This window comes from Siniperca chuatsi, linkage group LG20, assembly GCF_020085105.1.
Source record: "Siniperca chuatsi isolate FFG_IHB_CAS linkage group LG20, ASM2008510v1, whole genome shotgun sequence".
In the NCBI taxonomy this organism is placed as follows: domain Eukaryota; kingdom Metazoa; phylum Chordata; class Actinopteri; order Centrarchiformes; family Sinipercidae; genus Siniperca; species Siniperca chuatsi.
Window position 1 is genome coordinate 21,205,140 of NC_058061.1, and position 22,254 is coordinate 21,227,393.

Below are 22,254 nucleotides of genomic sequence, written 5' to 3' on the forward strand. Positions count from 1 at the left end.
TCGGGTTGAAAGGTCTGATTTAGCTAGTAAGTGGACCTAGAGTTAAGGTTATTTTGTCAAACTACTATTTCAAGGGCCAAGAGAGAACTCTGACGCTAAATGATTATGTTTGACCTGATCTAACAGTGACAAGAATGCAACTGTGAAATGTAAATGAAATATTAAACACTAATATGCTAAGCTGTGTGATTTTAAATAACACAAAGAACGTCAAACAGGAGGGACAATGTAGATTAAAAGAGCACATTTACTTTTGTGTTCACTATTTTGTTAAAATAACAGAAGATGACAGTGAAATTGAGTTGATACAAGTATATACAATATAGGACGTGGAAATATGATGAGATAAATAGGGGGCTACATATATGTAGAGAGTGTGCTGATTTGCATAAGTGATAGAAATATGTCAAATATTTCGCTGTATTACCGACAGGCCGTGAAGGCAGCAGCGGCACAGACGTGGCCGTCGTGCAGCTGCTGCTTTCAAGTGGCGCAGTGTCCCGTCTGGAGGCAGAGAGGGCGAAGTTTCTCACTCTGCATTGCAGCCTGAGCGCTGCTGCCGGAATCCAAGACAACAATGGCGACTCCCAGTCCTGACAGCAACTCCACAAGCTCCAGCAACAGCATTGTAGGATCAACGTCGCACCATTTTCACCAGCAGACACAGAGCAGCAGCATGCAAGGTAGGCGACAGTGGCCTTTACTTCATATTTTTCTATTTCAATTTAAGACACTGGAGTTAGTAGGAAAAGGTAGCTTGTAGCTTCCCAGAAGCAGAAAAAACATAGTCAAGACAGACAGAATAATTCTTACTTTCTGGTCGTCACTTTCAAAATAAAACCCACGTTGTTGTCCGTAAGACATAGGCTACTATTAATATTAACATTTTGTTGTCTATGTTTATAGACGTGAACAAAGCAAGCTCATTTAAAAGTTTATAACATTCTGCTAATGTAAATGTAAAATGGACTGGTATGGTCAAGAGTTGTAACTTGAGCTGGCAATTTAACGTTCTTAATTGTTATTAGAAAATGTAGCAGGCTATTTGTGTAGATTATTAGCCAGGATGGAGGATGAGCACTGCCGATCATAAAAGGTCACTCATCGTTTCTCTTCAATATATCTATGGCATGTTATGTTGCAGTATAATATTATAAAGAGTACGGTCTAGACCTGTTCTATAGGAAAAGTGCAATGAGATAACTTCTGTTATGAATTGGCGCTATATACATAAAATTGAATTGAATGTTGTTGACAAATACTGGGTAGAACAATTTAGTATTCAGACACTAGTGTTACATATTTCAGTGTTGACATGATACACATAATACATCTAAATATTAAAATATTCCCAACCCACAATTATTGTTTAGTATTAAACAATTTAAAGCTGATTTTTGAATACAACCGTGTGATCTCTGTAGAATAGTTAGCTGTTTGTCATTTATTTTGAAGGCTGAATTGCGCTGTTTCCGCTAACGCTCTCGCTTTCTTTGCCTAGCTTGAAGTAGCTCCCTGAAACTACATGGCTACCAGGTTAGCAGCCTAGCAGTAGCCCTTGTTTAGCTGCTGAACCGACAGACCTGTAGTGGCACAGTGAAGTGTTTTCATTCCTTGAGTCTGACATGATGCTCATTAGAAACAAAACCTAAATAAATGTGTGACATTATAAAGATGCATTCAGTGAATGTCTGTTCACCGATATTATTAGCACCAGGCTAGTAACGTTGCCACCAAGGCCTAACGGTACACTAAAGTGTTTCTCTCTGCACCGCTATCTGTGGCAAAGAAATTATACAAATAATACAGTTAAAGATAGCTATAATAATTATATTCACCCTGTAAACGTTAATTTTTAAAAGTTGTTATTGAATTTGCTTTAGTCGTCTGACAACGTCGCGGAGGTCCTCGTTAAGTAACAGTATGTTGTTAGCTCTGTCGAGATTTCAGGCAGTTAAATAATGCGATAGCATAAAATAAACACCTCAGTCTTTAACACTACTAACTTACTGTACTGAAACAACATGTCTGTCGTTTGTTAACGTGATATAGGTCTGAAACGTTACATTTCTAACTAACTATTAGAATGTTTTGCGATGGACCCCAGCCTGAGTCCACACTCTAAATCCATTATCGGACGGAAAGCCAAGCCTGGTCGCGGCCAAAACCTCTTAGCAAGCTAGGAACTGTTTTTGCAAATTTGACTATTTCAGTCACTGTTTTCGATAAGATGCTATGAGCTACAGCACTGCCCGCTGATACAATTCAGGAAGAGTCTGTGGTATGTCGCGTTAGCTAATTTGGGATATCATATTGGATTTTTAACGTTACTCATAAACGTTTGTATGCAATCACACCTAGTGGTAAACCGGTTTCCTCGCAGTGGGCTGTGTGTTCGTGTCATGTGCTGTCTAAATCTTACTGGGAAAAACACGTAGAGCAACGTCAGACAGAGAGTCGTGTCCGATAATGGATGTGTTGATGGTAGCTGCAGGGTGACGAACGGCATTGCCATTGATTGATGGCCTTTTAGCACCCGTAACCTCTTAAAAGTAAAAGAGCAGTGCAGTCATGTTTGTAGTGGTCAGCAGATCTGAGTTGCATGTTCTTACTCTGTGGCAGATGTCTAGTATCAAATGTTTTATCTAAACCTTACAGAAACCAACACCTGCTGGAGATGTCAAAATGAAACAGGTATTCACACTTATTTTATTAGGTTTTAGTCTGCTGTTCGGGGTTGTTTGTTTACATTGTGTTTGATTAAGCCATATCATGGCAAAGGAATTCCTTGAAATGTCCCCTATCCACCTTTTTTTTTTTTTTTTTTGATCATTATTTTCTGTTTGTTTCGAAATTTGATGTCAATTTTGGGGTTAAAAAAAAAAAAGCTGCATTTTTATTATCCACGTATCTGCATGTTTTTAAATCAAGTTTCCATATTAGAATGATCTTATGTAGACACAGTAGACAGACCCCATTTGATGAGACGCTGCATAAAGCAACACCGTCTGGGAGCGTTTCTCTTAGCAGCACTGACATCAAAATGTGGCTGTTTTAGTGACACATGCCAGTTCTTAGTGGAATGCCACTGTTAACTTCTGGCATCCTGCTGCTTATGTTATAGCCTACATAAACAGAATGTCAGTCACGTTCTACTGGCGAATACCACTTCCCATATGCCACTGCTGATTATGGTATGTTACTGCTGTGTGCCACTCTTCGGCGGCACACACCGGCGGTGTGCCTCTCTCGTTTTAGTGCCGTATATGCATATTCTTAGTGGAATGCCACTTTGGCTACTGGCGTGCCACTGCTGTTCGACTGGCATACGACACATAAAAAATGGTATGTTACGCGTGTTTCACCTGCATGTACCACTGTCCACTGGCATAAGACGAGTCGTACTGACATATTCCCCTGCTGTGGAACGTTGCCACACACGACATTGCTGTTCCATTGACATATACCACTTTTTACTGTAAAACAATTGACATAATACCTATTGGCATACAGCTGGCGTTAATGGTCAAGCTTTGTCAAGGGCTATGCTCACTATGTTCGTTGTACAGGGCTAATATATAGCTATGGCTAGCCCTGCTAAGCTGGATAGCATTCATAACATCAATGACAGGCAGCTGGCTATCAGGATTATCTTCTGTTTGAAGAATGCTCCCTTTCTGAGCCCAGGTTGGCTCTTCATCAGGAACAGAGGCACGCCTCGACAGCGTTGCGGGTCCTTGTGAAACAGATAGTACCTATTTTTTGCACTAAAAAGATGTGCATGTGTTTTATACACTTATATCAGGAGTATCTTCCAATGTAATGTTATGGCATAAGCCACTAGTTGGACACGGTATCTGCCAGTGAAAAGTGGCGCCTGTCAGCCTGGCATACCACTATCATGTGGCACACAGCAGCAGGATACCAGTAGCCAGCAGTGGCATATGCAAGTATTGAATCATCAAATGCTGTTGGGAAGTGGTATCTGCCAGTGGAACATGACTGACATACTGTACGTGCTATATGCCAGAAGAACAGCAGCAGCATACTAATGGCCAACAGTGATATAACAGTGACCGCTTAGAATTGTTACTTCAGTCTCGGCGTCACTCATTTTTGTTCTTTAATGGAAATAGCGCTAAAGAGATAACTGCAGGGGGTAAAAGAAAAGTTTAGCTAAAGCATCAAATAGTCATTTTAATACATTCTGCTATTGGGCTAGTATTGGCTAAACCTGTTAAAATTGTACTATTCCTCATTCCACTGGCAATTCAATGGAACCATATCAAGTTACACGCACAGTTGCATGGCAGTGCGCTGAATCAGATCCACCAAAATATGGTGCTTCTTTCACCAGCTAAAGCACATTCAGAGTAACCTGACCTGTGTTTCACTTTCAGCATTGGCTCTTGCTGGGATGGCACTTTTGAACAATAACCCACTCACACTGAAACAAGCCCGAAGAAAATGTAGTAAAATGTTTTTTCTTTACTTCAGGGTTTCAGATAAGCCTGTCTGGAGTGTCCCAAAGTAAGCAATAGACTCGCACACAAAGCACACCGACCTCTACTCTTTGTGGGTACACTTCAGTAGTCTAAAGTGGTTTCCTTTCCTCGCTGACTTTCATTGAGCCACGTTTCTGTTCAGTCATTGGCTGACGACTGGGCATACTGCTGCCCAGTGATTAGTCAGCGTTCTTATTGAGCTCCAGATTCCTGATGTGTTTATCATGCTCATATTTAATTGGTTATCATAGGTGAAAGGAAGCCACTGTATACTATTGAAACAGCCTGTGCGGTGCTCTGGTAGTTGGGGAGTCTGTCCACTGTTCACTGCTATTAACCGTCACAAATTCAGTTATGGCCATAAGAGCGATCCATTTGCACCAGGGCTTAAAGGTTAAGGGATCTGTTTGCACTCAAGAGCTGGTTGAACAGGGCATGGCAAAGGCGACTCAGCACTTAGACGAACTCAGCACTTTGCATAGAAGCTACCCTAACTGCCAGTTATGTTCTGGAGATACATCCTGATATATACACTTACAGGTGACAGACACTGTCGACTTAATTCAGTCTTAAATTGGAATGAAGTGCTATTTAAGTGTTGGGTCACTTTGCTATCTTAAGTGAACTGTTCAGGTTTGAATTGCGCATTTTTTAAAAGTCTTCAATGGAAATGTTTTGGACAGGGTTTCCCAATATCAGTATCCTACAGTAAGGCTCTTTTTTGGCTCTAATGCAGCAACAACAATCCCAATAACCTGAATAAATATATAATTTGGACGAAAATGTATCCTATACAGCTAAAAGACCTGGTGCAGTATCGGAGTATTGGGAACCCCTGTACATCTGGGCACTTTGCTTGTGTTCAAAATGCATTTTGTACTTCCTCTGATCTTGAGAAGAGCTTGAGATAACCCAAAGGTCAGTCTATGTCTGAAAACAGCTCACAATAGACTGGATCTTTAAATCTTGTCTCTCCTCCCCATTCTCTACTGACCTATTAGCCAGATTTAATTGTACGAAGCACAATCATTTGCTCGTACTTGGGTCATTCAAAGTTTTGTGGCACAAATTTCTTAATATTGCTTATTGCACACATGTAAAGGCTTATCTCAAGTGTGTAGAGACGAAGAAGTTGCTGAGGTAAGACAAGCATTTTATCACACTGTGTGTATCCTCTGTTTGCACCAGCTGGTTGAACCCACAGTGTGGTGTGCATGTTTGTGGGAATCTGGATCTGTTTCTCTCTTTGTCCTGCCAGGTAAACGTAAAGCCCTGAAGCTGAATTTCGCCAACCCTCCAGTGAAACCAGCCTCCAGGCTCCCACTCAATCCAACGCCTCCCTCTTTCCAGAACCCTCACATGTGAGTAGAGACAGCTGATGGGACCTTAAACATTCTTAAAAAGTGGCAATTAAAAAAATGCCTCGTTCTGATCTATCTTTGGGAGCCAATAACTTGTGCTCACAAATGAATAATCCACGCTCTTGAATTACTTAACTTATGCTCTCAAATGAATTTGTGCACACAAGTTAACACAACTCAGTATCAATCATTATTGACATTTTAACAGCTTCACTATTATGTTAAAGATAACATAGCTTTGTTCAGCAGGCTAAAAGTATATGCACGTATCTGTCCAACATGAAAGCAAACGTGTAATAAATCCATGTAGCTCATTTTACATGAGATTTCCCATGTCTGTTCACTGTTTAGTTTGCACTGCATTAACATTTGTCCACACGGTGGTGTTTAACTTATTCTGCTCAGTAGTAGTGTTGTTAAAGAGTAACGTAACACCAGGTTGAAAAGCTGTTTTGCTGCCCTGAAAGTTTTGAGCCAGTTTCACGTCCGACCACACCTAGCATCACTGGTAGTTGTGTAGAGTGTTGTCAGAAATGTCCTCTGTTGAACCTGTAACCACGCCCAACAGTGCTTTCACTGGACCCTGGAAGTCCTGGACCTGTACATCACTGCAGCAAGGTGAAAAGTGAAATCACTGGAGGTCACCAAAGACAAGACTTTCGGGGGGTGTTGAAACAGAGCTGCTAGCCTGTCGCTAACGCTCTTGGTGCTCCTCTCAAACGGAATATCAAAAATAATCCATCTAATAAAATGTGATTTGAAATGTGAAAATGATACGGCGTCCAGCCTTTATCCTGCAGGCCTACTAAGCTAACCAGCGACTAGCAAATTTGGTGTGTATTTTAGGATTAAGTTTAACTGCATCGCTATTCGTCAACATCATTGGCAGCAATATCCACTGCCAAAGACTCAAACATGTGTGGCCTGATGGTGGGTTCAAAATATTTCCCTTTCTTTTCATCCTTACTTACTTTGTAATAGTGGGGGATGGAGGCGGGAAGTGCTCCCCAACAACTTCTGTCATTGAGCAATTTGCTGCCTTTTTCAAATCAGCTCCCTCCCAAATTTCACTCCCATCAAAGAGTCGAATCACATAAGAAAGCTCAGATTACGAAGCCACCTCATGGAACCTTTCAATGTTTCAGATTGACATAAACTTGGGGTTTACTGATAAAATATTTATCATATCCACATTAATCTATAATGCATGTTCCTCTCATGGCTCCACACTGTCCTTTCTCTTTCTCCGCCTCCCCCACCCTTCCTGTGGCCTCTTCCTCCCACCCTGTCTCCTATGTTACCTCGTCCAATCCTGTCTCATCCCATCCGATCCCGTCCTCCGTGCTCCTCCAGAGAGCGTCTGCGGACGCACAGCATCGAGTCGTCGGGGAAGCTGAAGATCTCTCCGGAGCAGCATTGTGACTTCACAGCGGAGGATCTGAGAGACCTCGGGGAGATTGGTCGAGGGGCGTATGGCTCCGTCAACAAGATGGTCCACAAACCCACGGGCCAGATCATGGCTGTCAAGGTGACGTGCTGATGGACTCTTACACTGATAGACACGCCTCGCCTGAGTTTAACTCATGCAGAACAACAATGAATCAGTTCAAAATACAAAAGGTGTTACCTTTGCCTTTAAGGCCATGCATCTAAGCAGAGTTGTTGTTGCTTCACCCAAATTATAGAATTTCTGCAGATCTTTTGTTCACGGGAAGCAGCTGCAAGGCAGCTAAAGGGGGGCAGCTTTGGAAAAACCTGTACAACCTGTGGTTTGTAGAAATGCCTGTAGAATCCAGTGAATCTCAGTAAATCCAAGAAAACGACACTATACCAGAACAAAAGGCCGTAATCCTAAAAAATGCTGGAGCTGCTACAGTCCTACCCACGTCTACAAACCGACCGGCTGGAATTTGGCATGAAATGACACAGGGTTTCCCACAGCGATTTTACAGTGGAGGCGCCACGCCTCTGTGTGAGTGCCTCTGCTAACGTCAAAGGAAATTTTTCTGAAATACAACATTATGCTTTTTAAATCCTCATGGAAAAACAGCCAAAGCAGTGAGGCAGTTGTTTAAACTGCCAACTAGTAACAACATTAATAATGAGATGTGTGCTGTGTCAGCATGTCTGATTTAGCTCATCAGGTGATTCGCACGTTTGCTTTGCAGAAAGTAATAAGAGCAGCAGGAACTTACAGCCCCATCGGTCACAATCAGGTGGAAAAGTGGGGCGAGAACTCTGCTGCATTGCAGGTCAAACACCAGGAAGTTTCCTCCGTGGGGAAACAGCGTTTTATCTAACAAAGGCCCCATTTCCACCTGGTTTTAACATGTGAATCTGTATCTGGATACTTCCACAAGCCTTTACATTTACACCTGGTATCAATAAGCATTCTCATCTCCATTCTGCCTGCATTGTGATCAGATCTCAATATGCAAATTATCAGAGTCTTAAAAAGTTATTATTGACCAGCTAGACTTGAATCATCAATGGCTGTGATTGGGTTGGGGGGCTACATTTCGTCAGGTATTCATCGCGCCATCTGACACGTCTCAAAATTGATATTTTACCATTTGACACAGATAGTGAGCAAGATTTTATTAAACCTGTCTCGCACAGTGACATGCAATGAAGTTTATTCATTCAAACTGACCATAGCAACACACACACACACACACACACACAAAAAAAATCAAATTCATTTGCATTCCTCTTTTACAAATAAGCTTTCCATACCTTTACAAAGTGAGAAGACTTGGTGGTGTAGATGGTCTGGAAAGTCAGAATGAGTCAGAATTGTAAAAGTGTTTCTGTGTTGTGTGTCTCTCAGAGGATTCGCTCCACTGTGGATGAGAAGGAGCAGAAGCAGCTGCTGATGGATCTTGACGTGGTGATGAGGAGTAGTGACTGTCCCTACATTGTTCAGTTCTACGGCGCTCTCTTCAGAGAGGTCTGACCAAAACTCACTGACCTCAAACGCACCACGTCGTGCTCATATTTTGTCTACGGCCATGCTCTGCCTTTTAATATTTACTGTGTAGCAGCAATTCTGTGGAATCTAATATTTCATTGATAATCAGTGAACCATCATAAACTGTCACATGTGCCTACATCACATCTGATAGACCCCGACTTTGTTTGGGCCAGTCCCAACCACTTCCAGCACACAGTAGATGTTTTGTAGAAATGAACCCAGACTTGAAACTAACCTTTGACTCTTTGTTTCAGGGGGACTGTTGGATTTGTATGGAACTTATGTCTACCTCATTAGACAAATTCTACAAATATGTATATTGTGCATTAGATGACGTCATTCCAGAGGAAATATTAGGCAAAATAACATTAGCGGTGAGTAGATGAGTCACTTTTTCTTTACGCATTTTGATTTCATACCGTGCGTATCATTGAAGCAGAAGTGATGTGTTTTATTTTGTCTTCAACAGACCGTTAAAGCACTGAACCACTTAAAAGAAAACTTGAAAATAATTCACAGAGGTGAGACATATTGTTTTGTAAAATAAAATAAAATTCAGATCCAATATTTATGGAATATTGAGTACAAGCCATCTTATTGAATTTAAAGATTGCAATGTTACTTAGTGCACAAAAAATATGGTGACTTTCTTTTATGCTACCTTTTTAAAGGTATTTAATGTCAGTAAAAAATATTGGCTATTGGCAATATCAAAACATTTATATTGGTACTTGCATTCAAAAACTTGGATCAGTTCTATTAATGTTACTCTGTATGAAATTGTCTTTTCTATCATTTTAGACATCAAACCTTCCAACATTCTAATGGACCGAAGGGGTAATATCAAGCTGTGTGATTTCGGCATCAGCGGTCAGCTGGTGGACTCCATAGCCAAGACCAGAGATGCAGGCTGCAGGCCTTACATGGCGGTAAGCAATCAAAAGTAATGATTCACAGCTGAATCTATCAGATATCTAGGCAGACATTCAGATATCAGGAATCTCTAACTCAAATAACAACACCAAATACAGTTTAATCTGCATACATGTGACTTAGTGAAAGCTAAATGGTTTCCGTTTGGTCACTTCAGAGCTAGCAGGGAATAAAAAGACATTTAGGGTACTCCAAACAGGAAAAGACAGCAAATTGATTTATCTCTGTCCGGACGTCATGTGTATTCTAAGGAACTTTTAAAAAAGGCCAGTTAGACAGATATACAGGTGGGTGACACATTAAAAGAAAAAACAACCTAATTTGTCTCTGTTGATTAGTTTTAATTTTGTTAACAAAAACAAAATTTGACAATAATAACATCCATTTTTTCATGACAAAAACAACACATTGCAGAGATTAAACAGACTTTAGAAACAAAATCTGTGACTGAATAATAACATTAATACAAAATTTATATATTTTCATTTATGAATAAAGGGGACTAACATTTTTTGACTAAACTAAAACTACACAGAAATGTTGAGACTAAATATCCATACAGGATATGGACAGGAGACTAAATATCCATATTTTTTGGTAGTTTGCTAAATATGACTAAAACTCACATGTACTTTTGATCTTGGTAGTAAGATGAAGACAAAATGTAAAAAAAAAAAAAAAATAATAATAATAATAACCTGACACAATGAACACTAATAGTAATGTGTTTCAGCTTCAGTGTGCTTTGTCATAGATTCTGCAAGTGTGAGACTATACTGGAGGGATGAACAGCATTCATTCTCCACCACGCTGGTGGTGGAGAGCACTGTCCAGCATGTTAATGACTGTGAGGGCCATAGCAGTGGGTGCTAACTGGGTAACTGTAGCGCCATGGTGGGAACTTTGAAAGTACCAAGAAACAAGATTTGTTTGTGTTATAGCGTATATATCGATTCCAACAATCAATTTCATGTCTAGGTTATTTTCATTGTCTGATACAGATGGGTGACAAATTAAAGGAAAAACCAACATGAAGTGTCTCATTATGGAGTCAGGCCACCACGAGCCTCCAGACCAGCTTCAGTGCTCTGTGCCAAGTCTGGAACTCTGTTGGAGGGATGAACACCGTTCCTCCACAAGATATTCCCTCATTTACTGTATATATACCACCTTTGTTTAATCAGGTAATCTCATTGAGATCAAGATCTCTTTTTCGAGAGAGACCTGAGTACAGCAGACAGAAAGAAAAGGACACATAGCATCAGAGACAGTCACAGACATCACTAAATAGATTTGAAGATGAAAGATTCTATTATCGCGTGAGCCCTGGTGCACGGAAGCATCTGCATTTGATATGTTTCTCCACTCTTTCATTCAGGTTTTCCCTCTAATTTGTCCCCCGTCTGATACTTGATGGGTTTTAAAGAGTAAATGTTCCCATGATGATGAACCGCACAGTATCCGGCTCAATTGGCGCGCAAGAGTGGCCGTTCAAAACTGACAAGCTCCTGACTCGCATGTTCCCATATCAACAAGTTGGATCAGATTTAAGGCTCTGCTCGGTTTTTGACCTTGACCTTTGACCTCCCCATGGAAGGGGAAAACAAAAAACTGTCCTGCGGGTTCAGTGAAGTATATCAGTATTACAGAGTCTTTTCTTGTGTGTGTTTCAGCCTGAAAGGATAGACCCCAGTGCTTCCAGACAAGGCTATGATGTCCGGTCTGATGTGTGGAGCTTGGGAATCACCCTGGTAAGAAAAATATTGCGGTCAGCTTTATCATGAAACCTTACCTTTGTTATGTCTGAGCAAGTTTGAATGGACAGAGCTGTTGCAATAGGAAAAATCCAGTCTGCCGGTCCATCAAAGTCACTGGTTTGTGTTTGCTTTCAGTACGAGCTGGCCACAGGAAGGTTTCCTTACCCCAAGTGGAATAGTGTTTTTGATCAGCTGACACAAGTGGTGAAAGGTGAGCCTCCCCAGCTCAGCAACTCAGAGGAGAGGCAGTTCTCCCCCAAGTTCATCAACTTTGTTAACCTATGGTAAGCGCCATTACATTAATTCATGCATACAATCAGTATTATAGGCTTCTGTGAAATACACCACTTAGTTGAACATCTGCTATTACTGAAAACATTTTAAAACAACTGAAAGTTCTTTCTTGGAAATAGAAGTCTGATTTTAAAAAAAAAAAAAAAAAAAAAAAAAAAAAAAAAAACTTACTTAACTCAAGATCCACCTACTAGCTTTTTCTAGAGCTTTCAACCACATCTCATGGTCTTCATTAGTGGATGGAGCTGCACAGTTGTCTTCACGTGACCTGCGTATAGAACAGAGCCATCTCCATGACAACTGAGCAAATGCCATTTGCCGATATAGACCCTGAAAAATGGTTTGAAGCTCCAAAAAAACATACTAAGCGGACCTTCTTTTTTTTTCAGATTTGAAAAGATTTAGAAATGGGAGAACCTTTTCTGAAACTATCTCCCGACTAAAAGTGAGCGTGTAGTTAAAGCACAGTTGTGTTCTTTGATTCATTTATTGGTTTGTTTGGTGACATAAGGACGAGGGGTGTAACGGTACATGTATTGGATGTGCGGTTCAGTGTGCGACTTCCTCGGTTTGGTACATCCTGTGACCCAAACAATAACTGTCAAAATAGCCCATTTATGTCGACTACTCGCACGCACACAACAGACATTCTAGCGCGCGAGTTTTTCCCTGAAAGTTTTGGTCTCTATAGCTAATTTCCCCCTTCATGACAACTGTGAGGGGGGTGAATTTAAACCCTGTTTAAAGTATAATAAGGCTTAAAGTTAAGGATAATTAAGGATGTGGCCGCTTTGAGTGACAGCTGGGTGCCCTCTCAGGTGTCTAGCCGCTAGGTGGTTCAGCAACCAGGCTTCATTCGGCCCACCTCAGCTCCACCTCTTTGCCCATTTTGGATTAGCTGGAGTCGGGCACAGCCAAGCTGGCGACGGCCGGAGCCACCGGCGCCGCCCACTTTGAGCTTCACGACGGCTCTCGAGAAACCTATGGGTGACGTCACGGACGCTACGTCCATGTTTTATACAGTCTATGGTCGTAGAGAATAGAGGATTTAAGCATATGGTCAAACAGCTTGAGCCCCGCTACAATGTGCCTTCATGTGTGCATGTGTCCAGTCCGTTGTGTCTGTCCTGTATAAACGAGCGCAAGCTGCAGTTGTTATCAACAGGTCACAGTGTTATGATGGAGCATTACTGACATTTGTGCTATTTATTGTTTCTTATTGACAAAATTGTTTACATTTTTAGAAATAAATGACAAATGTTATTTGCTAAAATTTTTTGTTATCCCTGCTTTACCGAAAACGTACAAAACCATGACCCCAAAACTGAGATACATACCAAACCGTGAATTTTGTGTACTGTTACACCCCTAATAAGGACTGTTTAGGACATTCTTTTTTTTTTTTTTTTAAAATAAAGACTTTCATTTTGCATGTGGACCAGTTTGTTTTCATTGGAATTGAAACACTTAAATGAGCTATAAGCAAGATACACACAACATAGTATACATAAGCTGCCTGTTCACTCAGTAGTATTTCTGCATTGCTCACCTTTTACCATTTCAACAAGCATTTAGACTAAATGAATAGAAAATAATAGAAAATGTTAAGCTTAATTTTAATAATTAGCTTAATTCTTGAGACCCGACAAAAATTGAAGTGTTCAGTCGGTCGTAGTTGTTCTGTCATTGGTTCTAATTGCTTCTAATCATGGCAATCTGAATGGAGCACAGTCTGCTACTGAATACTTGTAATCCTATGCTGATGGAGTTTGATTTTTTTGTTCCTTTTCTGTCCAGCCTTACAAAGGATGAATCAAAAAGGCCAAAGTACAAGGAGCTCCTGGTAAGTTCTTGGACTGTTCTTCAGTTTGCACACGTGTCCCTCAAATCAGTACTTCAGATCAAGTGCACAAGCATGACATTTTTAGAGTCTTAATGGTGCTGTCCATGGTTTTGAAGACAAAAAGTGAATTGATTTTAAAGTAACCTGGACAAATTAACTGTCTACTTTACAGAGTATATTATACATTTTATACCATACATTAAGTTACTAGTTAAAAGTTTGGTCCTTAGCAAGGTGCCTAAACCCTTTAGCTATTCTAAAATCCCTGAGGAACAAAGCCTCTGACTCATTGACACACTGTAACGATTTGACAGGCGACATACTATAATTCGAGGATAGTTTACTTTCATGACAGACTGTGTATTCTTCAGCGTGTCAATAGCTGAATTACATTTGGCTAAGAAATAAATTCCTAAACACATGAAAGTTGCACTAACTAAATATTTTTATGCCAACAATGGATCAAATGAATGAATGAATGTGTAATATGAATGGTGTCGCCCATAGTGACGAACCCACTGAGAAGCATCACCCAACTCTACAGTTCCCCTGAGCTCTATGGAGCCCTTTAGCCTCTTTTTGCTCATTGTTTTTGTTTTGCTGCCCGCAAACTCAGCAACCTTTCGACCTCTTTCCAGCAGTAGTAGGACGTTGTTTTGCTTGGAGAAGCTATGAAAAATCCATTGTACACATAAACTTAGCGATTAGCTGGTGAACATAGCGAAGCATCTAGCAAGCTCAATTTGCTAGCAAACTAAATCAGGAGTTGGTAGTGACCAAAACAAAGCTAAAATCTATTAGACTTACATTTGTCAAGTGGCCAGAAATAGGACTCCAAATGAATGCATGTTGAATGAATGAATGTTGGCTAACACGTATTAGCTTTATATGGTGATACATATAAATGCATGGAGATGTAAATACATGTATTTATCTTATTCTCCTGGCAAATTAGCTTCAAATTAGCTGTCTCAGGAACAACAACTATGACTGCCTGAAGGAATTTTGCCATCAGTTATCATTTCATAAAACCCAACAGCTCCTCAGTATCACACACATCAATCTGACGCTCACTTTATCTTTCCTCCAGAAACATCCCTTCATTCTGATGTATGAAGAGCGCTTCGTGGACGTCGCAAGTTACGTATGTCGCATCCTGGATCAGATCCCTGCCTCTCCCGTCTCCCCAATGTATGTGGACTGATGGAGTTAGACTGGGGGGGGGGGTCACCCAATATGCAGTGAGTGGGACACTCGGCTTCGTGATGCGACGCTTGACATCTTAGCCCTCAGAGTTACGTAGGATCACCTGTTTATTCACACGTTCCAAAGAACAAAGGAACTAAGTCCAAATTGCCCGGTGCAATGAGATGAGTGTTGTTGAGCAAACCCTTCCACCTCCCATCACCTCATTTTACAGTCAGTGAAATCTAAACTATTATCAGCCATCTTCAGCCAGAAAAACTTGAAGATATAACATTGTCTTGTAAAATGCAATGCATCTTCTTATGTGAGGAAAAAGGAACACACACACACACACACACACACTTGAACTTGTACACAAATACAGAATCTACCAAATAAACAGTGACACTCATGACGTATGAACAAAAATAGCCACCTATTGGATTGTACATTATGGACTGTATGTATGTATGCATGTGTGTGTTCACTTCTGAATTGTTGACATGTATAGACTTACTGTCTAAACACACACACACACACACACTCTTTTCATGCAGTTTGTTGTGGGCACCTTCACTCATGGTAAATGAATGAGTATGCAAAAGTCTTTCTCGCTGGAAGGCTCATTGATTCGGTAGCGTGGCTTTACTTCTGTTTTTTTTTCTTTTTTTTCTTTTTCCATATGCAATCTGTGAGAGTTTGTCTTGACACGTTTCTCACATCCAGTGTTAGCCCCAGTTTGTACCTTTCATATATTAACATTACATCAGAGTCACAGTCACAGAGCTAAGCATCTGGTTTTCTAAAATATAATCTATATAAAATAAAAATATAAATTAATTTAATTAGTTTATTTATATAGTTTTGAAGCCTCTTCTGTCCATCTGTATCAAACAACATTTTGTCCACTGCACAGTAAAAAACAAAAAAAGGTAACCCGTTTACCGGTAGACTGTTTCCTAATCCCAAAATAACACGGTATCTGGAAACGGAGGGTTTGATAGTATTTTATTGAACTGGAATGCGGTTCGAATGATCTAATAAAGTTTTGCTTTCAACATTTGCAAGTAACTAAAGTTATAAATAACTAAACTAGCATTTCATGTCATTTGTTGGCTGAGAAAGCAAGATATTTGGCTTTAGTACAGGCATTTGCAGAAAGAACATTAACCAGATATGAGCCAAAAGTTTCATTTTAGCCGTTACAGAATTAGCATCAAGTAGCTACAGCTGATTTAATCTGTTGTTGGTGATGTTTGTCATCTTAACCAGTGAAAGTGACGATAAGCGCGGCTAAAAAGGAGAAACTTGCTACCTAAATGTTTTCTATATTACTCTTTGCTAATAAAAAAGACGAAGATGGTTTCGATAAAAGATTCGCTAGCATTGGAGTTTAGCTAATCAGGATAGGACCCCAACCTTACAGAAATGACATATCAACTTGCTCATTTTGTACGGCAAAAGAATATAAACATGTTATGTATGAAAATAAAAAAATAATGGCAAATTACATTCATATATACAAATATACCTAATGCTAAAACATTTTAATTTTGGTTTACATTGCAAAAAGTAAGCAAGGAGATATGGAATTTCCAGCTATCATTAGCATCTTTGTTTGGATTAGGAAATGAAGTCGCAACTTGGGAAGCAGGTTAAAAATCTTTTTTATATTACGGACAGAATAATTTTGATCCAGATGGACAGAAGAGTCTGTGAATATTCTAGAAGTGTTGTTAAGCAACCTTCTGGGTTTTTCAGAGATCATCAGCGGTCAGAAAAATGGATGCTTAGCTCTGTGACTGTGAGGGAGGCACAAACTGGGGCTAATCCAACGCTACATTGCCTGATGTAAAGTTACTTTGGGAGATTATGTCCACTGATGTAAATGTATGTATATAGTACATCTAATCTGCTGTTCCTGACAGGTTCTGGTTGACAGTTTAGGCTCATTCCTAAACACAGAGATGATCAAATCAAAGAGTGAGGAGATTTGGGTGCCGGTTGCAGAATGAAAGTGTCTGTATGTTTCAGTTTGAGAATGAGCCGTAAAGTTCCTCAGCCTCCTGTCATAGCACTGTACAGTTAAACTCCTCATCCACACTGATCACAGATCCACCATGCTGCCATACAAAGGCAAACAGTAGTAACTACATTTTTTTTTTAAAAGTCCTGGCAAGGGTTTCCTGTTGAGAAAAATGACACCCATAAATGCTGCTAAATGACATAATGTCCACATCTGTACCAACCACACAACTGTCAGGAGAGGAGGAAGATCACTCCTCCCATAGTTACTGCTATTTGACCCTTAAGGTCACCATGGACTCAGCATGTTCCTCCGTGACTCGGCATGTCTCTCTGGCTTGCACTGATGATAGAATGTTTCCCACGCCAAACCATGTATTACACGGGATGCGTCTCCATAGTCTGAAACGCGTTCCCTCACCAGTCTTCCTCCACCGGCACTGATATACTACAGTTTACCATACCAGGGCAGGTGAAGGGGAGCCACTTTGCAACTTTGAGACTATTGAGATCCACCCGCCGTCATTTCCTCTCAGAAAGCCATGTGTACCAGGCGGTAGTTGGTGGACAAACATCACACAACTTGGAGTTAGCTATTTAACCAAACTGTCTGTATGGATGGTGGTCCTTCAAGACTAGGACGCTGTAGAGATTTGTAATTTAATCAAAAATTACTTTAAAGGATAAGGATGGCATTGTGTATATTTTCTTTTTTGTCAACAAATCCCAATAATATAACATTGAATATTGCCAGCCTTATCCTTTAACCTAGCAAATACTAATAATGTAAAGTAATTTAATGTAACATAGCCTATACGGTAATAAGCCAAGAGTATAAAGTAACTTAAGTCAACAGTTGACTTTGTTACATGATACAAGATCAGTTGGGTGATATTTTATCTATTGGAGTATTACTATTTTTGTTACTCTTTTAGCTTAATGTGAAAATACATTTTTAGACTGTTTTCGACACTGATCGACATTGTCACAGTTCAAGTTTTTATTGGGGTTTTTTCCCACTGTACACTTTATTACATTTAGTTTCATTACATTAAAGGAATTGCCGTACTTAAAGGGCCACTCCAGCGATTTTAGTATTGTACTTTCATAAAGTTGGGAGTCTTGGAAGAGACACATTAAAAAAAGAATGGTCAAAATTGATGTAGCAGAAGCCGAGATATCCTGACTTTTAGTCCTTCATTTGGGGAAAGCTCCAAAACCAAAAGGAATGACCCTGATGACGTCATCAGGTTATTTTCTCAGACTTGACAAAGCTCCTCCAGAGCCACCGAAGACATTATACCACTGTTTTCAGGGGCTGAATAGTACTCCTGATGACTAGTAAATTGACATATGTAAAAATCGCTGGTGTTTCCCTTCACATTTTATTTAAAATTATATGACATAGTCCTCTACAGATGTCAGCCAGGTTGGAAAATGGCCACCATCATCGGGATGTGTCGGGGAGTTTTGGGTCACTCATTAAAAACAGACTTGTTTGAATACTTGTGGCTTATTTGGAAGGGGATAAAACATTACAACCAAGTTGGTGGAGATGCAGTGTAGACCAGACATGAGTCTCTCTATAGTTCAAATGGAGAATTCTGTCAGCTCTGTTCTTCCATTTCTATCTGTAATGCAAAATGGTGCAAACCCCTGAGAAAGCCCACAGTCTCATTTGACCGACAGACGGAGCTGTTTCACTGCAAACAGTCTTCAGATCTGATGGGATACATTTCCAGGAAGCTAACTTACCACTGGGGAATATGAATCTCCAGGGTACATGTTGTATAAATTGCAATTTACTAGAATGTTCATATTAGATTATAAAATAATATTAAGGGCGATGAATATTATATTGTATCTTTATCGAGGGTTACAAATAAAGTTCCCATGGAAAAGATTAAAAACCTGTATTGTGTGCTTCTTGTGAATTGGACATGAATAAAAAAGTAACTGTAGCAATGATTTTGCTGTGATAAGTTTATTGCTCTTCTTTCTGTAATATACAGGGATGCAGGCAAATACTGTTTTTTTGGTTTTTTTTGTTTAGTTTTTTTGGTTTTTACAATAGTAAAGCAAGTCAGTGGCCAAGCAACATGGAAGCTTCTGTCAGATGTGATGTTTTTGATTAGGGGAAATTATTGCAAAATGAACCCCACCAGATAAAAAAAGGCCAGTAGATATTCTTACAACAGAACACAGAAAGTAAAGAATATCAGCTTTGTCATATATTCAAGATGGGCATTAATAGTCTACATGTAACCATACAACCCATTTAACAAGTGCAACACTTCATAAGTAACAGGAAAAAAAGCAATATTTGGTCTAAACAGAACACCGTGAGACCCATGTTTACAGAGGACATAACTGTAAATGCAAGAAATGTATTGGCCAATGCACTTAAGCTTAATAGTTTGACATTTTGGGAAGTAGACTTCTTTGCTTTCTTGCTGAGAGTCAGATGAGAAGATCGATACCACTCTCGTATCTGTCCGGTAAATAGAAAGCTGGAGCCAGGACACGGTTAGCTTAGCTTAGCACAAGCAAACAACTAGCATGACTTGGTCCGTGCGTAATGAAATCCCCCTACCAGCACCAATGAAGCTCACTAATTAACACAATATATTTCATTTGTTTAAATCATGCAAAAACCAAAGTGTAAAAACAAGTTGGGATTTAACGGGGGGGGGGGGTTACGTGCTGGATTAAACAAACAAGATATTAATTATATTAATTAGTGAGCATTAGAGGTGTGGGTGACAGACAGCTAGCAAAGGGAGAGGCTCAAACACAGGACGCCCATTGTGGCCTTATGTTCCACAGGAGACAAAGAGAATTAAGTAAGTTAGAGGTGCTGGCAGGCAGTTTCTAGTCTTTATGCAAGTTAAGCTAACGGTCTGCTGGCTGAAGCCTTATATTTAGCGTATAGATATGAGAGCGGTATCAATCTTTTAATTTGACTCCTTTAAGTTTTTACATGTGTGGGAAACAGACAATTACTGACCAAAACTAAAGCCTTAAAGGTGTTTTGAGTCTGAAATCCTCTCATTAGTTTAACTACTGTGTGTGTATAGGCTGGCTCTGGTACAAGTTTATGCTGTGTTAATATGCAGTATTCACAGTAAAGATCTGAATATATTACATTTTCCTATTCACAAGTGCTAATAATGGACATTTCCACTTCATATGATTCTTTATAGAAAAGTGATTTAAGAAAGCATGGCTTTTCAAAGTGGTTCCTTCACTTTGCATCACATTTGTAAGAGAATTGATTTACAAAGAAATGTCCGTGGTCAAATGGCAGCACTGGAGTTTTCTGGTAAATCAAAGAGCCCCTATCTATTAGAAAGGAATGTCAGTATAAATACAGGATAAAGTATAAATATAAAAACACAAAATAAATAACTGATTGGCCTGAATAGAAAGGGTGAAATTTGTATGGACAAAAAACTACTTAATAAGAAAAAATAAGAGATGAAGTTGTACTTTTCATTAACATTTGTCTGATTTTGCAACTAAAGAAAAACTGACTTATGTTGGAGCTTTCTATATTAATATCTGACAACAGCTTTCAGGAAATATCAAATTAATAATACATTGTAATGGGGAAAGTGGTATAAATAATTTGTAATAAAAAGCTGTTGTAAATAAGGCACAGTTTGTCTGCCGATTAAAACCAATAAGACCAAAGGTTTTTCAAAGACATTCATTTCTCTCCATAATGTCATTCTGCGGATAAATATGCCAAATAGCGTAAAGAAACTTGTAAAAAAAAGGTCCTTCAAAGGAATGACAACCGTTCCTACACACATATTCTAAGCTCAAGCAAACTGTGACAAATGTGTATTTAACTAGAGGTGCACAGTGAGATATTTGGGTCATATTTACATCAATTGATTAACTGATTACATAATACACTTGATTTGTGGTTTGTGTCTTCTCCCACACCACTGACAAAATATGCAGACGTCAACTTGTCTCTGTCAGTACAGATAGTTAAGGTATTTACAAAATGGCCGTTCGAAGCAATCCAATTCACCTTGTAATTCCTTTCGGGTTTTTTTTCCAGTAATACAAAACATAGACTCCGAAAATATACAATGATTGTCAAAATGTGTCTTCAAGTCTAGGTGGCGTAACACTGATATTGCATAAAGTGTTGGTATAAAGCACTGTAATCATGTATTTCCATTATCTAGTAAATCCTTCATGTGTCCACTGTCATACTTATTTGGCAGTTGTGCGCATCGTTGTCCGAAAAGGACAAAGATCATGTCAAAAAGCACCTAGTCTTTGGATTCTGGGTATAACAACAACATGAGAACCTCATTTCAGCGAAGTGGAGAAAATAAGTCAAAATATAATTATGTAGTTAAACTTCTGACTTAGCCGTCAATCTTTTGATAAAGGCTAATGGTCTACTTAATGTCACATCCCACTGTATGTATTATAGCAAGAGGCAAATTCTGGCACTTGGACTGAAGCAGTTAAGGTAGAATTCAATAGTTCTTTGGTATGATCGTAGCTGATATGAGTGGTCCGCACAGGTACTTGCAAGCTGGTGTCTTGCGTTTGACAGCTGGTGGCTAGCGTGTTGCTAGCCAGCACTTTGGCGGCGGTGTTGCTTTCACCAGTGCTCCAGGTGAAGGTCCATGGCAGAGTTCAAGTTAATGTCTGTGACATCCAGGAACTCTGTGTTGAAGATGCTGGGCCCACTGGGTGGAGCAACACTGAAGGCCGTGGCCGAGCTGGGTGGCGTCAGGTCCAGCCACTCCATCGTCTCCCACGGCGTCTCGCTGAAAGTCATGCTGACCATCCCTTGCACCTCGGGGACGGCGGACACCTTGGCGCTGATGGGCGACAGAGGGGTGTCCATCAGATCTCTGTTGGTCATTAGTTTGTCCTGCTGGGGATGGTGAGGGTGGCGGTGGTGGTTGTGGGGGCTGCCGTACCCTTCGCCATCTCTGTTCCCTTCATCTTCCTGCCCCCCGTCCTCGGTAGCCATTTTAAGAAGGGCCACCTCCCCTCCCCGGCCAATTGGACTTCCCAGCAGAGTCTCCAGGTGGCTCTCAGTGATGTGATTGGCCGAGTGGTCGTAAGGGAGCTGGCTGGGGGACGGGTGTTCGTAGTGTCTGTGGAACCTCGGGATGAGGAGGCCGGGACACCCTGGGGACACAGTAATGTGAGGCACAACTTTGGTTACAGAGGACCTCTCCCTCTCTTCTCTGGCGTTAGCTGGCATCTCTTGAAGAGAAAGAGGAGAGGAGGGAGGGTCACAGCAGGTACTGGGATCTGATGCCACTGTGTGGGGCAGGACTGTGAGTTCAAACCAGTGCACTTGGTGATTTACATGTAGATCTGAAACCATCTTGCA

The 22,254-nt window shown here is 40.2% G+C and overlaps 2 protein-coding genes across 17 annotated transcripts in view; one reads left to right on the forward strand and one right to left on the reverse strand.

Annotated features, from left to right (window-relative positions):
* Nucleotides 1-414: 414 nt before the first annotated feature.
* Nucleotides 415-18,845, forward strand: map2k4b (mitogen-activated protein kinase kinase 4b). Of its 4 annotated transcripts, XM_044177541.1 has the most exons (13): nt 415-683; nt 2,659-2,694; nt 4,498-4,530; nt 5,764-5,866; nt 7,220-7,394; nt 8,697-8,816; nt 9,095-9,214; nt 9,310-9,361; nt 9,642-9,769; nt 11,447-11,524; nt 11,666-11,814; nt 13,622-13,667; nt 14,758-18,845. In XM_044177541.1, exons 1-13 carry the CDS (start codon nt 578-580, stop codon nt 14,869-14,871), a joined length of 1,260 nt encoding a protein of 419 aa, XP_044033476.1. In that variant the 5' UTR covers nt 415-577; the 3' UTR covers nt 14,872-18,845. The 4 variants fall into 4 exon arrangements, with proteins under 4 accessions (XP_044033476.1, XP_044033478.1, XP_044033479.1 ...); XM_044177543.1 differs by lacking the exon at nt 2,659-2,694; XM_044177542.1 differs by lacking the exon at nt 4,498-4,530 and having other exon boundaries at nt 418-683.
* Nucleotides 15,526-22,254, reverse strand: part of myocd (myocardin) — a 126,453-nt gene continuing 119,724 nt past the window's right edge. For 11 of the 13 annotated variants that reach the window (XM_044177528.1, XM_044177527.1, XM_044177533.1 and 8 more), the window contains one exon: nt 15,526-22,124. In XM_044177528.1, the coding sequence (XP_044033463.1) occupies nt 21,508-22,124 (617 nt within the window). In that variant the 3' untranslated portion in view covers nt 15,526-21,507. The remainder of the gene's footprint in view (nt 22,125-22,254) is intronic. The other 2 variants (XM_044177530.1, XM_044177534.1) reach the window with 1 other exon arrangement.